Raw genomic sequence first — 17,718 nt, 5'->3', positions numbered from 1 at the left:
CATGTTAGCAATTGCCGCATTCTATGATTATGAGATATGGCAAATGGACGTCAAAACGGCATTCCTTAACGGCTTTCTTAAGGAAGAATTGTATATGATGCAGCCGGAAGGTTTTGTCGATCCTAAGAATGCTAACAAGGTATGCAAGCTCCAGCGCTCCATCTATGGGCTGGTGCAAGCATCTCGGATTTGGAACATTCGATTTGATGAGATGATCAAAGCGTTTGGGTTTACACAGACTTATGGAGAAGCCTGTGTTTACAAGAAAGTGAGTGGGAGCTCTGTAGCATTTCTCATATTATATGTGGATGACATACTATTGATGGGAAATGATATAGAATTCTTGGAAAGTATAAAGGCCTATTTGAATAAGTGTTTTTCAATGAAGGACCTTGGAGAAGCTGCTTATATATTAGGCATCAAGATCTATAGAGATAGATCAAGACGCCTCATTGGTCTTTCACAGAGTACGTACCTTGACAAGATATTGAAGAAGTTCAATATGGGGTTCTTGCCTGTATTGCAAGGTGTGCAATTGAGCACGGCTCAATGCCCGACCACGGCAGAAGATAAGATGAGTGTCGTCCCCTATGCCTCAGCCATAGGGTCTATTATGTATGCCATGCTGTGTACCAGACCTGATGTAAACCTTGCCGTAAGTTTGGTAGGAAGGTACCAAAGTAATCCCGGCATGGAACACTGGACAGCGGTCAAGAATATCCTGAAGTACCTGAAGAGAACTAAGGATATGTTTCTCGTTTATGGAGGTGACGAAGAGCTCGTCGTAAAGGGTTACGTCGATGCTAGCTTCGACACAGATCTGGATGACTCTAAGTCACAAACCGGATACGTGTATATTTTGAATGGAGGGGCAGTAAGCTGGTGCAGTTGCAAGCAAAGCGTCGTGGCGGGATCTACATGTGAAGCGGAGTACATGGCGGCCTCAGAGGCAGCACAAGAAGCAATCTGGATGAAGGAGTTCATTACCGACCTAGGGGTGATTCCCAATGCGTCGGGCCCGATGACTCTCTTCTGTGACAACACTGGAGCTATTGCCCTTGCCAAGGAGCCCAGGTTTCGCAGGAAGACCAGGCATATCAAGCGTCGCTTCAACTCCATTCGTGAAAGTGTTCAAAATGGAGACATAGATATTTGTAAAGTACATACGGACCTGAATGTAGCAGATCCGTTGACTAAACCTCTCCTTAGAGCAAAACATGATCAACACCAGAACTCTATGGGTGTTCGATTCATCACAATGTAACTAGATTATTGACTCTAGTGCAAGTGTGAGACTGTTGGAAATATGCCCTAGAGGCAATAATAAAATGGTTATTATTATATTTCCTTGTTCATGATAATTGTCTATTGTTCATGCTATAATTGTGTTATACGGAAATCGTAATACATGTGTGAATACATAGACCACAACATGTCCCTAGTGAGCCTCTAGTTGACTAGCTCGTTGATCAACAGATAGTCATGGTTTCCTGACTATGGACATTGGATGTCACTGATAACGGGATCACATCATTAGGAGAATGATGTGATGGACAAGACCCAATCCTAAGCATAGCACAAAGATCGTGTAGTTCGTTTGCTAGAGCTTTTCCAATGTCAAGTATCATTTCCTTAGACCATGAGATCGTGTAACTCCCGGATGCCGTAGGAGTGCTTTGGGTGTACCAAACGTCACAACGTAACTGGGTGACTATAAAGGTACACTACAGGTATCTCTGAAAGTGTCTGTTGGGTTGACACGAATCGAGACTGGGATTTGTCACTCCGTATGATGGAGAGGTATCTCTGGGCCCACTCGGTAATGCATCATCATAATGAGCTCAAAGTGACTAAGTGGTTGGTCACGGGATCATGCATTACGGTACGAGTAAAGTGACTTGCCGGTAACGAGATTGAACAAGGTATTGGGATACCGACGATCGAATCTCGGGCAAGTAACGTACCGATTGATAAAGGGAATTGTATACGGGATTGATTGAATCCTCGACATCGTGGTTCATCCGATGAGATCATCGTGGAACATGTGGGAGCCAACATGGGTATCCAGATCCCGCTGTTGGTTATTGACCGGAGAGTCGTCTCGGTCATGTCTACGTGTCTCCCGAACCCGTAGGGTCTACACACTTAAGGTTCGGTGACGCTAGGGTTGTAGAGATATTAGTATGCGGTAACCCGAAAGTTGTTCGGAGTCCCGCATGAGATCCCGGACGTCACGAAGAGTTCCGGAATGGTCCGGAGGTGAAGAATTATATATAGGAAGTCCAGTTTCGGCCACCGGGAAAGTTTCGAGGGTTACCGGTATTGTACCGGGACCACCGGAAGGGTCCCAGGGGTCCACCGGGTGGGGCCACCTATCCCGGAGGGCCCCATGGGCTGAAGTGGGAGGGGAACCAGCCCCTGGTGGGCTGGTGCCCCCCCCTTGGGCCTCCCCCTGCGCCTAGGGTTGGAAACCCTAGGGGTGGGGGCACCCCCCACTTGGCTTGGGGGGGAAGCCACCCCTAGGCCGCCGCCCCCCTTGGAGATCAGATCTCCCAGGGCCGGCGCCCCCCCAGGAGGCCTATATATAGGAGGGGGGAGGGAGGGCAGCCGCACCACAGCCCCTGGCGCCTCCCTCTCCCTCTCGCTGTGCTTGGCGAAGCCCTGCCGAGATCCCCGGTACTTCCACCACCACGCCGTCGTGCTGCTGGATCTCCATCAACCTCTCCTTCCCCCTTGCTGGATCAAGAAGGAGGAGACGTCTTCCCCAACCGTACGTGTGTTGAACGCGGAGGTGCCGTCCGTTCGGCGCTCGGTCATCGGTGATATGGATCACGACGAGTACGACTCCATCAACCCCGTTCACTTGAACGCTTCCGCTCGCGATCTACAAGGGTATGTAGATGCACTCCTTCCTTCTCGTTGCTAGTAAACTCCATAGATGGATCTTGGTGATGCGTAGAAAATTTTAAATTTCTGCAACGATCCCCAACAGTTAGGTCCGTTCAAGTTGGGCCGGCCCAATGCGCCAGATCGACCACTTTATCAGTTGAGAGGAGGAGTCCAGCCCATCCACCGTAGGAGTCGAGGAGCCGCCCCCTGTCTTCCTCTCTGCTCTGGCGATGGCAATGGCGACAGGCGGCTGATCTACTCCAGGGGCGACGATCTGGCCGGCGCGCAACAACGAGCAACAGATTAAGGTATGTCCCCGAAGAGCTCCTCCTATGGCGCCGCATTTTGACCTCTCTGAACATGGATGAGTTAGGGTTTATGGGTGAAAAGGATCATCTTTAAGTGGGAAAAAGTAGGTTCTATTGTTTAGATTAGTTACTGATCTTAGTTCGTAATAGCACAAGGTAGTGATCTATGTGTTCTTTTTTCTTCTTTTTTCAGTTACACCATGGACCCAACAGAGATACTAAATGTTAGGTTTCATTTTGGAGGGGATTTCATCCGAATTGGTCGACAATTGGACTATGTTGGGGGTGATGAGGAGGTGTCAGAGATTGAGAGAGACAAGCTCTCTTTGCAGGAGGTCAAAGGGTTTTTGAAAGATCATATGCAACTGAAGGAATCAATGAAATTCTACTTTCATATTCCTGGGACTGAATTGGCTGATGGTTTGGTGTTCTTGGATGATGACAGTAAATGTGTGAAGATGGGGGATTATATTTGTGTTGGTGATGTTGCACATATTTATGTTGAGTACCATGGGGAGTAGGACAGTGCAGACAACAACAGTTGTAGTGATTTTGAGGATGAACTCGTGCAGTTAAGTGATGCTCCGCCTGCCATTGTCACTTCTGAAGCTACTGGCAGTGAAGAAGAAGTGCGAGTCGTTGAGAATGTCACTGCTGAAGCTACTGACAGTGAAGAAGTGGTAGTTGTTGAGAATGTCATGGTTCCTGATGACACAGGGGTCATCTCCCAAATCATTGTCAGTCCAGTGAAGCAGAAAAGGGGAAGAACTAATCTAGTTGACAGTGAGCTAGATGAAGATGAATTTGCAGTGTCACAAATTTGCAACCCAAGTCAAGCTGGTCCTGCTACTTCACAACATGTGGCTGGTACTTCACAAGCAATTGCTGCTCCTGCAGAAACAAATCCAGATGCAACTGATTTCAGTGAAGGTTCAGATGATGACACTGACACTGAATATATGCCACACAGAGAGGACAGTGGTGAAGATTCAGAAGTGGTAGAGCTTAGAAGGCATGCAAGAAAATTCAAGAAAAGGATGTGTGACAGCCTGATTTTTGGCCCTTTCTTTTTCTTTTGTTTTTCTGTGGTTTTTGCTTGAGTTTTCTTTTTCCGTGGCTTTGTGGTCTGGAAAGTGAAGAAGATGAACTCTTCTTTGCTTCCAGAGTGGCTTGTCATACCCAAATCCTTCCCTGGACCCTGTCATTTTCATCCTAGCCCAAATCCCAATATTCTTTTTATTGGGAATATTCCTTTTCTATTAAAGGAATAACTCAAATTGCCCTAGGTTGTGAAGCAACCTTTATTTCCATCACTCCTAAAATTCCCAAATAATTCTCATAAATTTTTTGGGTCATATCTTTCTCAAATATGGCAAAATATTTCATTTGTCATGTTTATCATCATGCTAAAATAATTCATTTCCTATTCTGCCCTAAATGGCACATTGTGAAGCAAGTGCTATTTTACTTTTCCCAATTGACCTCAAACTCCTTGGACACCGTTTCCTGTCCATATCATTGCCACATGCCAAAATGCAACCTCATTTGCCTAGTAATTATTTAATTATGATTTTCCAAAGTTTCTATCCAGAAAGAAGCTTTGTGAAGGAGGTGCAAACTAGGCATACCCAAATGAATTGCAATTTTGCATGGTCCCTCATATCATCATATCATAGCCCTCCACCAAAGTAGAGCTCATGTCATGCCTCCATGTGAGCTCATATTCAATTCTTTGATTCTGTCCAAAACTTCAGTTTGTGAAGCAAGTATATTTTATCTTGCTCCATTATGGCTGCCAATTTTTCTAGGCCTTCTATTATCCATATAACTACCTCCACCCAATTTGGGCATGGTTTATCGAGCCGTTATTCCTCCAGAATTTTTGCAAGTTTCTGTCCAGAATGAGCTTTGTGAAGCAAGTGCCACTTTGGTATTTCCAAATGGCATGAAATCTTTACAGCAGCTTCATACCATCATATAACCCCTCTATTCCAAACTTCATCTCACAAAGATCAAGTATATGAGTGCATCATCCAAATCTTGATTCTGGACCATATTTGGCAGTTGCAAAGCAACTCTGTTAAATCTTGATCCAAACCCCTCCATAGTTACCAGGATGTAAGTCCTTCTTTACCTCAACCTCGCAGACAAATCCATTGTCACCAATCACCTCCCTGTTGATCAGCAGTACGCGATCAAGTTTACTGCAGTAAACTTCAGGTGGTAACTACCATTTAACCATGTCATTTTTAACCAAACTACCACTGCAGTTGCAACCTCCCCAGGAAGGGCTCCAACCCAGACATTGTTTGGCATCACTTGTGGCACTGTGTGCACCAGTGCGCGCGGTGACCACCGACTTGGCATGCAGTGGGCGCGTCCAGAATGGCTTCTTGCTCGGGCCCCTCTCCCTCTCGGCGTCTTCGCGCTCTTGAGCATGTCTCACTGTTTTACCACGTCGTCGCCGTCCTCCTGGAGCCTTCTTCCCCTCCGTCAGCCCCTCCGTCAGCTCTCGTCGCCGCGCGCCCACGGACGCACTATGGCCGACCGAGCCTTTAATGGCGTTCGACCGCTTCTCCTCTGCGCCCTCGGCCCCCCCTCACCCTGTGCGCCTCTGTAGCTCGTCCGTTGCCTTCCTCGTCGCCTTCCCGCGCCCTCCCGTCCTCGCTGAGCCTCGCCAGAGCTTTGTCCTAGCTCGAGCGGCGGCACTCGGCCACTGCCTCCCTCGCCCGGCTATAAATAGCCATCCCCGAGCCTCTTAGAGCTCACCATTCGTCTCACCCACCTCCCAGTGCCCCGCCTAGCTACTCAAACGAGCTCCAGAGCCCCTCTTCGCTGCCCTTGGCCGCCATGGCCGCCGCCTCTGTCGTCCTCGATTCCGGCGGGATAGTGCTCTTTTCTCTCTTCCACCACCACCAGAGGCCTCCCTTCTCCACCACAAGCCTCCCCCACCCCTCCTTTGGCCGCTGGAGCCGCCGTGGCCGCGTGCCCAAGTTCGCCCGAAGCCATCGTCCTCTGCGGCCGAAGCTCCGCCCTCTCCCGCGCTCTTCGGTGGCCGAAACCTATCTGAGCGAGATCACTCCGATTCCCTGATCACGCCGGTGGTTCGGCCGCTCCGAACGGTGGCCGGAGCCCCGCCTCTGTCCTCTGCTGTGGCGGGTGCCACGGCCCTTCCCCGCGATCCCTGCTGGTCCCCTCGGGTGCGGCGTCCCGCGGCGAGCCCTCCGGTGGTCCGAGCTCCGCCGGAGCTGGCCGGAGTCGCCAGGGCCGGCGCCGGCAGTACCCGAGCCTCGCCTCTGCCTCGCCCCTGTTCAGCCGGCGTCGGGAAGAGGAAGAAGGACCGAGGGGAGAGAGAAAGGATAAAGTGGGCCCCGCCTGTAAGTCTCACAGCCGCCCGGTCCCGCCTTGCCACGCTTGATAAGTGGAGACGTATTCCCCTGAATACGTCTTCCCATCTGGAAAGCATAGTTTCGTTCTGTTTCAGCTCAAAATACGTTTACTGTTTCTGAAAGCGTATTTCCTCTCTGTTTCAGCCCAGAATGCATTTTCTTAACCAGAAAGCGTATTTCTAACTTTGCGCTTCTGCCTTATCCACTCAGAGACTTGTTGGTGATGATATTTTTGCAGAAAAGTCCCTGAACTTCAACCCTTCATATATTTTTAACCACAACTCCAAATGAGGTGATTCCAAAGCCCACGTCTTTGTTTCGTCGAGCCCGTTCTGTTGGTTTCATTTTCACTATGGTTTGACACTGTGAAAATGACCTTTTTTGCCCTTGCACATAAACAGCCCCTCAGAGAGAGAACTGTTTCCGGCAAATCTTTTCGCGGCTTCACCGCACTCCTTCCCGGTGCCTTCTTCACCCCCAGGCAAGCCACAATACCCACTTGCATGATAGTCATGCAGTAGCCATGGTTTTCAACTTGAATATTTACTAAATGATTACTTGTTTAAAACATGGTTACGTTGTTTCGGTAATGCTTCTGGGTTAGTGCTTACTTACTTGCTATGTTGTTATGCACCTGGTTATCATGCCCTGCTAGTTTCTAGTATTACTTTATATTGCCATGCTTTATAGTAGTACATGTTGGGTTGGTCATGTTCTTCGGTGCATGACTAACGTCGGTTATCGAGTACTGTTAATGTGCGTTGTTCCTTTGCTGTTAGTTGGTTAAGTGTTACTTGGTAATGTTATTGATGAGTTCTTGCATGGTATTTATGGTTGATGCTAGTGGTCATGTTATACCATGAGTAGTGTTGCACTTGTAATATTTATGCTCGTCATTATGCCATGTTCAGTTTGAGATTATTTCATAGTTGATATGATGGATAGTTATGTTGCATCCCGTGCTTATGTTGATATCATGCTCATGCTTTGTATATGCATCATGTTATTTTATCATGGCTCAGCATATTGCATTCAAGTTTAACCGGATTAAATTGAACTTGAACAACTGTTGGCTGAGTCATGGTGCCACCATATCAAAACTGACCAGTGCAACCACACTTGCCGATATGGGAAGGTCCTAACTGGGTCTATTGTCGTGCCTCTCGCCGGTGCCTCCAACTAGGGAAGGTTATGGGCGTGCTTACCCTGATCAGGTAGGCGGACATAACCTTGTGTGCCCGTAGGTTGGATGATAAGCGCTTGTGTCCCTGTTTGGGACGGACCACGACGGTGGTCGTTGTGTCTTTGGTAGACACGGGGCCACCCAGGACTAGCCCAATGGGGAGTGAGTCGGAGTGGCCGGGAGAGGGTCATGGCAGTAGATCGGTTTTGTCGGAACGCCGTTGGTCCACCCGAATGGGAGTGCGAGGCCATGGGTTCCGTGGTGTGGGTACAGTGTATTAACCTCTGCAGAGTGTATATTAAATCTATCGATAGCCGCGCCCGCGGATAAGGGCCCAGTTCGTGTCGGTCCCACCGTGAGTCAACAATATTAATAATAACTTGATTAATGACAACTCCGGTTCGATGATTAGATAAGTTGGTTGTGATCGTCGGAAAGATCACCGTTTGAGACCAAGTGTTGGTCATGGTTGTGATCGCCGGAATGATCACTGTGGTATCGAGGATACCGAGTTGTTGGATATTCGTGATGTTGTGCGAGAATCATGGGTAAAGATCAAGCTCCTTGTGGTCATTTAATGATTACTACGGTATTGTATATACCAAGCTTGATATGATCCTGAGATGATTGTGTGATGTCCGAGGTTGGTAAGTGATGCATGTGATGGTTACGTAGTAACCCGAGCAGAATAAATAGTGCATATAGTGTCATCATGTTGCATGCTAGTATCGTCAGATCTATATGTTCATGCCATGCTCATGTTGTTCTACCTGTATCATGTCCATGTTGTTCATGCCATGTTATTCTGATGATCTCCTGATAATTCCTGCTTAACCTGTAATTGCCATGCTGATGTTTGTCTTGAATGCTTCTGTTTATTGTGAGCTTGCAAGTACATTCAATGTACTGACCTGGCGTGTCATGCCAGCTTGCAGGTCGTGCCTAGATTGCATGCTGGTTTGCCGTGGATTCTTTGTTTTCGAGCTAGGATAAGCGTTCCAGCCAGAGTCCCTGCGGAGTGGAGTTCACCACCGTCCTCGTTGTTCCGCTGCCAGTAGTTTTCCGCTGCTTCGAGTTGTTCTGCTGCTTGCATAGAGCAACTGAGGATGGCGTAGTGTCGCCGTGCCGATGTTATTCATTGTAATATCGAAGACCTTGTAATCATATTCGTGTAATAATAGTAAGCTGGTTTGTTCTATGCTAAGCAGTTCCGTATTCCAGAAGACTTCTCCTCGATCTCTGGGCTGGAATACGGGGCGTTCAGGTTTTCTCTGAGCCGGGGTGCCACGGGATGAGAGAAACAAAAAGCCGGATTGGAAGAGATACAAGTGAAGCACTTCCAATAAATTTGATTGCAAATATGGAGGAGCATCTAGAAGGAGAGGAGAAGGACTGGAACTTCGATTCATCTGATGAGGATTAATACTCCTATGGTGAGGATTCTGATGGAGAGCCAGAGAAGATGAAGAGCAAGTTTCCTAGATTCAATAATGACAGTGAAATTCCAAACTTCCAGTTGTCAATGGTCTTCAAAAGCAAGAACCAGCTAGTCAAAGCATTGAAGAGATATGGGCTAGTGACAAAAAGAAGCATTGTGTTCCAAAAATCAGAGATAAATAGAGTTAGAGCCAAGTGTGGATGGCCTGGATGCCCTTGGATGATATATGTAGCAAAAACTAGCAGGACAAGCAGATTCCAAGTCATCACATATAATGATGAACATCATTGGGCCCAAAACAGAGAGAATAGGCTAGTGACTGCAAAGGTTATTGCACAGAGGTATGAGCACTTCATTCTTGCAAATCCAATGTGGAAGATAGAGAGTATGAAAGCTACAGTATTGCAAGATATGTTTGCAGATGTGTCCACCTCAAAGTGCAAGCATGCAAAGAAACTTGTGATGGACAAATTGCTATGTGGCATGAAGAATGAATGTACCAGAGTGTTTGATTACCAGCTTGAGCTTCTTAGAAGTAATCCTAGAAGTACAGTGGCAGTTTGTTTGGATCCAACTGACAAGAGGAACAATATATTTTAGAGCTTTTATGTTTGCTCTAATGCATTGAAGCTAGGATTCAAAGCTGGCCGCAGAAAAGTGATAGGATTAGATGGTTGCTTCTTTAAAGGAGTTGTGAAGGGGGAGCTGTTGTGTGCTATAGCTAGGGATCCAAATAATCAAATGTATCCACTGGCTTGGGCAGTAGTTGAGCAGGAAACAAATGAGACATGGAAATGGTTTATTGGTTTGTTCATTAAAGATTTGAACATTAACAACAATGCAGATGGTGGGTGTTCATATTTGACCAACAAAAGGGAATTCTCAATGCCATGAATGGCTATCTTCCAAAAGCAGAGCACAGGATGTGTGTTAGGCATATCTATGCCAACTGGAGGAAGAAACACAGGGCACACGAGTGGCAAAAGAAATTCTGGGTTGTTGCCAAAGCAGCAAACATCCAAGATTTCAATTGTTATAAAGCCAATTGCACAAGAAACACCAGAGGGTGCAAAAGATATCATGAGAACAGAACCAGTACACTGGGCATATTTTGCAGTTGGTTCCAACTGTGCGTCAGTGGATAACAACTTGTGTGAATCATTCAATCATGCAATTGTGGATGCAAGGTTTTATCCATTAATGCTAGAGAAAATAAGGAAGAAAATATTTGCTAGAATTCAAGAACAGAGGACCAAAGGTGTGAAGTTTCATGGAAAAATATGCCTTGGCATATTTAGAAAGTTGAAAGCCAGCATAGAAAGAACTCAGTTCATGGAGGTCCTTTGGAATGGAAAAGATGGGTTTGAAGTGAGACTGGTAACTGGGAGAAGAAGGCAATACACTGTAAGTCTTGAAAAAAGAACTTGTTCTTGTGGTTATTTCCAACTTTCAGGTCTTCCTTGTTCTCATGCCATAACAACAATATACAAGTGTGGGAAACAAGTGGAAGATTACATTGATCCTTGCTATAGCATTGACACATTCAACAAAATTTATGAGCATTGCTTGGAACCTGTGGAAGGTGAGGAGATGTGGCCTATTTCTGAAAAACCTAGGCCAGAAGCTCCTGATTATGTTAAAGTTAGAATGCCTGGTAGACCCAAGAAAAATGCTAGGAGGAGGGAAGACCATGAGAAACCAGTTGGCAAAAAAATGAGCAAACATGGCATTGTTATTGTTTGTTCAATGTGTGGCACTGCAGGCCACAACAAATCTGGTTGCAAGAAGAATCTAGAGAAGGGCAAGAAAAAAAATGCACATCTTGTGAAGGCAGCCAAGAAAAGAAAAAGCACCGAGGTAATTTTAGATGAGTTTAGTACCTGTGAATTAATATGGTTGCTTACTAGTCATTTTACTTTCCTTCAAATAATTATACATGAATCTCTACTGTAGGCTAGTACTACACAAGCTGGAAGTGCAACTACTTCTCAACCAGCAGCAAGATTAGCCCCAACTTCTGGAACTGCTTCAAAGTTTAAACCTCCCAGGAAGACAACTCCAAATGCACAAGCTGGAACATCTGCTGGCAACAAAAGGAGGAAGAGAGCTCCAGCATCTTCATTACCTACCTATAAGTACTTCAATGCTAGTGGCAATGAGTAGAGCATGTCTTCTATGCTAGTGACCATGTAATGAAAACTATGCTTTTGGTGATCAGTTCTATGCACTGAACTATGTGCTTGTCATGATCATAGATCATTTCCTGTTGCAAACATTTGAATCCTTTTGGTGTTGTTGCAAACAGGAAGATTATGTCTAAAATGAAAATGCCTGAAATATTTGGTCATTTGTCAACATATCGTGCTCCTGTCAACATATTATGCCTGCAATATTTGGTCATTGGTCATTATTCAACATTTCGATGCTTTTTGTGTTGTTGCAAACATGCTCCTATCAACATATCATGCTCATAAATTTGGTCATTTGTCAACATACCATGCTCCTGCCAATATTATTCAACATTTTAGATGAGTTTAGATCATGTTCATTATTCAAGATATCAAGCAACAAGGTAAATGCACAAACTGGATGATAATGCCACAATGGCCACATACATCATTACTAGGATCAACATACCAAATCTTTATTACAAAGACACCTGACACATCTGCAAACATTCAGTTCCAGCAACACATGACACTAAGCAACCATTCTCCATACAAGGATCAACCTGACCACATCTTTAGTGCACTAGAATTTTCCTTAACACTAAACCTAGCACAAAGACAGCAACCACAACTGTCATATATTTGGTCTTCACTACATCTATCTCAGCACTTTTCTCTTTCAACTATTCCTGCAGAGCCAGAATCACACTTTCAGTCATTGTTTGCTCTTCAACTTCATCTTCAGTCCTAGCACCCTTTAGTCTCCAAACTTCATCTCTCAAATCTCCAATCAAATCAGAAAAAAAAACTCGGGCAGTGGATCATCATGCCATTCAAGAAACCGACAACCACCATTCTATCAAATGAACACAAATGAATCAGATTTACTGAGACAAGATAGGACGAAATGAGCAGTGGAAGAAGAAAGGAACTTGGAGATGGAAAATGGAGCTCACCAGCGCATGGACGCGGGCGTAGTACCTTCTGCCGGGGTTCTGCCGGCTCCACGATATCCACCTCGACGCCTTCCTTGGCGGATTGCAGTGGCAGTACTTCGGCGGCTTGTACACCATGGCGCCCTCGCGGTATGGAACCGGCGACCTCGACTCAGCCTCCCCCCTTCCACTAGCTAGCTCGACGGAATCCGGGAGCGGAAGATGCCCCTGAGAACCCCGATATCACACCCCCCCGCTGCCGCACCGCACCATGCTCAGATCGCCGCCCCGCGCCATAAACCTTACACTCAGCTCAGATTCCCCTCTCTCTATCCAAATGCGTGGTCCACCGGTCAACACAACCTCTCCGTGGCCCACAAGTCAGAATCCTGGTGAAATCCCTGCCACGTCAGCTTATTTGCTCTAAAACGGTCTCAGGGTTTAATTTAGACCGGGATTAGTGAGTTGAGTGTGCTGGTTGCAGGGATTAGGAGTTCAGGGTTCCATTTAGCTTTTCTCCATGAGTTTTAGGGTTTGTTTTAGACTTTTTCCTTAAAGAAACAGCTTGATGAGATGCTTCAGAAAGGATATATTCACTACAACAGGAACCTCCCTTTAGCAACGCATCGATGCGTTGTTGTATGCCCATATAGTCGTTGCTAAGGTCTACACCAACGGATTATTATGTGTTGCCGTTGGTGGCGTTGCAAGGGCCTACACCAACGGATATAGTTGCGTTGGTAATCGATGTGAGGAAGCGTTGCAAGATAGCAACGTATATAGTTGTAGCCTAACAACACTTAGTATGCGTTGGTGCATACCCTACATGTTGCTGGGAACCTACACACACAGATTTTGAAATGCACATAACAAATTCATACAAACGTTCTCTATTATTATTTTATATATTACTAACAATAATTACTACACGAAAATTGATAGTACACATGAACCCAGATCCGGTAAAAAGAAAGATCTCATATATTAAATAGAATAGGTTGCATTACATGGACACAATCCAAAGTATATATACATGATTTCTATACATTGACCATGACAACGAAATTATATAACATTAGTGGACAACTATCTGCTACTAGCCCCATTTTCCACCTTGCAATCAACTTAGCCATGCACCATCCATTCATCTCGGCAATCTAGAACATCAGCAAAATGCTGACATGAGTATATCATTAGAGAAGAAGAAGAAAATGAAGTTAATAGAGCAATATAATCTAAAGAGAAGCAACATACAAAGGTTGAAGCCCATGAGATAGCTAATCCAACTGTATGATCAATAATTTTGACATTTTTTATTGCCGTATCAACTGAACATATTTTTCCAATGTGGATCATTACACATTGCTGACAATTCATTTCCAAAGCTAACAGCCTGAATTTTATATGCTAGGTCGGTACTTACCTGTGTGGCAATCAGAGTTCGTCTGGGCCAACAGTTACGTGGATTTTGTTTATACATTTCCCAAATTACAATGATAAGCACATCTTTGAAAATCAAGAATGCGGTGAGAATACAATCAAATCATGGTCAATGGTTCCACCTTTAGTTATTGAAGGCACACAATTAGAATATAGAATATAAAATATCCCACTAATAAAAATATACAATAAATAGGTTGTTTTGACGCTATTCTCGAATTGCTGGTCATGCATGCCAATAGAATATCTAGCAACACGTGTACACTTCTTTTTACCATTTATTGTATACACATGTGCAGGGCAGAACAAAATCTCACGATAATGTAATAAATACAGCATGCTTGCATAGAAATTATTTTGCTCCATAAACCACTTCTAATATACGCCCCATATTACTTAGTACATCAGGATGTTATGCTTTATACTGAAGCACAAAGCGATATCTAAAGATATACATAGCTCATATCATCGTTTGCACTGCTGGACATCCATACACATAGTTTTAACATTTTTTGTTAACTGAACAAAAAAGTCCAACAGTACTAACCCCTGCAATACATATATAGAGAGAGGTAGTCAAGAGTAGCTCTACCTGTATTCTTTCTTGAGTGTGGGTCAAAATTGGAGATATCAGAAAGAGGGTCTTGTCAGTGCTTTCCAGTTACGAGCCACCTAAGAACTAGATACGAACAAATATGTAGGAATAGAAGATAAGTGGACAGTGGATGTACCAGAGTGGTGTATATAGTTGGTTCAATAGTAGGGCACCAAAGTGATTATGAGGAGAAGAAATTGTCTTGGATTCTGCACAACTTCCACGAGAAGGATTCAGGCAAACTCTGCACTTCTATGGATAGAACCTCTGAATAAGCCAGAACCCATTGTTAACTTTCATGACAGCAGAATAAAAACACAATCCAACTACAGCAACACAGGAAAACTACTATCAGATTTCTTGCATGTGATAATTGAGAATATTTATTAGTCCATTTATTCACAACTCACAAGCGGATGTGCATGACATGATCCTACTCCTATTGACGCATTAAGTATGCAGAGCCCATAGGCGATGTCATTTTTCCATATGTATGAGCCTTTCAGTTTGTGATTGGCATAACACAGCTGACTTGCACAAGCACTACTAAAGTTAAATGCATACTTTTTAATTAATTCAAAATGCATTTCATGTCATTAGTTAAAAACAACTCCTAATTTCGGATAAATTTCATGTAATTTGCTTTGTACCTATTTCAGAGAAATTGATCATAAATGTAGTGCCAAACTGCCATATGGTGTTGTTTGCTGTGTTCCTACTTCAGAGGATTCGATAATATAAACATTTGTTGGAAGCATTTTTTCTAAAGGATTTGTTGCAGGCAAACAACAGAATGCTTTTAGCTTGTGATTCACCAGATGAAAATCACAGGGCAAGCTAAATCAGGTCCTTGAAAGCTAAAATGAACAGAGGTTCAGGATTTTGGCACTCACCTTTTCCCTATAAGAAGTGAACTTTTAAAATTGTTCGCGGATAAACCTCTGAAGATGGATGCCAGGCCTCAAATTTGATTGTATGAACTATTATTTCTGAAACCCGACTGGATTTCATTGTGGTACTCCCCTCTCCTCATACCTGAAGTATACAAAAAAATTCTAATCACACATTACTTGTATATTAACCAGAAAGCAACACACACTACTTGCATATCAATCAGCACAGAAGATGTACCAGGATTTTAACCAGGAAAGGAGCCCACAATTGCGACCGTGCTTCCCAGAGATAATGGATGCACAATAAAAAATCCCGCCATGTTCACTTGGTAAGGAAAAGGGCGCCGAGGCCGCGCTTGGGGATAGGTGTCAGCTGCTTGCCGCAGCGGAGAATGGGCGATCCCATCAAACAGCTGGAGGTAGCGCTAAGACGCCGGGGCAAGGGGCACAGAAACAGTGTGCGTCGTGCCCATGGTCTCGCGCGTCAGGTGCGGCGGGCATGTACGTAGGCAGCAAACCAACGGGAAGGGTAAGAGCGAAGGGCGCCATGTTCACTTGGTAAGGAAAAGGGCGCCGAGGCCGCGCTTGGGGATAGGTGTCAGCTGCTTGCCGCAGCGGAGAATGGGCGATCCCATCAAACAACTGGAGGTAGCGCTAAGACGCCGGGGCAAGGGGCACAGAAACGGTGTGCGTCGTGCCCATGGTCTCGCGCGTCAGGTGCGGCGGGCATGTACGTAGGCAGCAAACCAACGGGAAGGGTAAGAGCGAAGGGGAGGAGGGGGCAGCCTTACTAAACAGTGGGCGTCGAAGCCGAGGTCCCGAGGCCGAGGATCACCGTCGAGCCCAAGCCGGCAGTCGCGGGTGCGGAGACACCGGGCCATCACACCAGATGAGGTGCAGAGGCGCGCTGGCGTCCCATGGATGTGGGGGCGCTAGGGCATGGAGGATTCCTCATCGGCAGAGGATCGGAGGGAAGAGATTAGGGAAAACCAGGCGAGTGTGGGAGAGGAATCGGCGAAGGGAGATGGCGGAGAGAAAAGATCTAACATTTTTTTCTTTTCAACTCTACTTGGCTGCGTGATATTCGCACGGTGGATGTACAGATAATGTGGAGGTGGGAGGTTAGCTCTCCGTGGGGCGTGGGAGGTGGGAGGTGAATCAACAACACATGTTCTCGATCGTTGGTAGATATGCGTTGCTATATAAAGGTTTTTGTTGTAGTGATTCGTCCAAGCTCTTCACCACGGGGATCACCCGCAATCTTCGTAGTCAAGAAAGACGGCAGTCTTCGGATGTGTGTGGATTACCGTTAGTTGAATGATGTCACTATCAAGAACAAATACCCGCTTCCGAGGATTGATGATTTGTTTGAACAACTCAGTGGGGCAAAAGTATTCTCCAAGATTGATTTGAGGACCGGATATCACCAGCTCAAAATCAAGAAGGAGGATATTCCTAAGACCGCATTCACCACTCGATACGGTATTTATGAATATACAGTCATGTCTTTCAGCCTCACCAATGCCCCTGCTTTCTTCATGCACATGATGAATAAAGTATTCATGGACTTCTTGGATAAATTCGTGGTGGTCTTCATTGATGACATCCTCATATACTCGAAAGGTGAAGAAGAGCACAAGGGACATCTCAGAGCAGTCTTGCAAAGGCTCTGCGACCATAAGCTATATGCGAAATTCAGCAAATGTGAATTTTGGCTCAAGCAAGTCAGATTTTTGGGGCATGTTCTTTCAGCAGAAGGCATAGCCATGGATCCAAGAAAAGTGAAGGACGTGCTTGATTGGACAGCACCCACGACAGTGTCTGAGATTCGGAGTTTTCTTGGATTAGCCGGATATTACCGTCGATTCATTGAAGGCTTCTCTAAGATTGCCAAGCCCATGACAGAATTCCTCAAGAAGGATCAAAAGTTTGTATGGTCTGAGGACTGTGAGAAAAGTTTCAATGAGTTGAAGACCCGATTGACGTCAGCACCTGTGTTGACCCTCCCAGACATCTATCGCAGCTTTGATGTATATTGTGACCATCCAGGAGAGGTATTGGATGTGTACTCATGCAAGATGGCAAGGTTGTAGCCTACGCATCTAGACAGCTACGACCACACGAAGGGAACTACCCAACACATGATTTGGAATTGGCCGCAGTTGTGCACGCGTTGAAGATTTGGAGGCACTACCTCATTGGCAAAAGATGTCAGATATTTACCGACCACAAGAGTCTCAAGTATATATTCACCCAACCGGACTTGAATCTCTGATAGCGAAGATGGCTCGAATTGGTCAAGGATTATGATCTTGGAATAAATTACCATCCCGGTAAGGCCAGTGTGGTTGCCGATGCCCTCAGTCGCAAGCCTGCCAACCTGAACGCCCTGATGGAGTCTTGCCTCCCGAAATCCAAGAAGAGATCGCTTAGCTTAACCTAGTTATTGTTGAGGCTGACCTCGCCAATATATTGGAAGT

General features: G+C 45.4%; 1 protein-coding gene across 1 annotated transcript; it reads left to right on the top strand.

Moving 5' to 3' along the window:
- The first annotated feature begins 16,740 nt into the window (after positions 1-16,740).
- Positions 16,741-17,331, top strand: LOC109746290 (uncharacterized mitochondrial protein AtMg00860-like). The gene has a single exon (XM_020305415.1). It carries the CDS (start codon positions 16,741-16,743, stop codon positions 17,329-17,331), a length of 591 nt encoding a protein of 196 aa, XP_020161004.1.
- The last annotated feature ends 387 nt before the right edge of the window (positions 17,332-17,718 follow it).

The sequence above is a fragment of the Aegilops tauschii genome, chromosome 7 (genome assembly GCF_002575655.3).
Source record: "Aegilops tauschii subsp. strangulata cultivar AL8/78 chromosome 7, Aet v6.0, whole genome shotgun sequence".
In the NCBI taxonomy this organism is placed as follows: domain Eukaryota; kingdom Viridiplantae; phylum Streptophyta; class Magnoliopsida; order Poales; family Poaceae; genus Aegilops; species Aegilops tauschii.
Note: the sequence above shows the minus strand (reverse complement) of the source record. Positions and strands in the feature narration are given on the sequence as shown.

Excerpts from the sequence above, each read along its gene's own strand:
- LOC109746290 (XM_020305415.1), top strand. The coding sequence starts at position 16,741 with ATGTCTTTCAGCCTCACCAATGCCCCTGCTTTCTTCATGCACATGATG.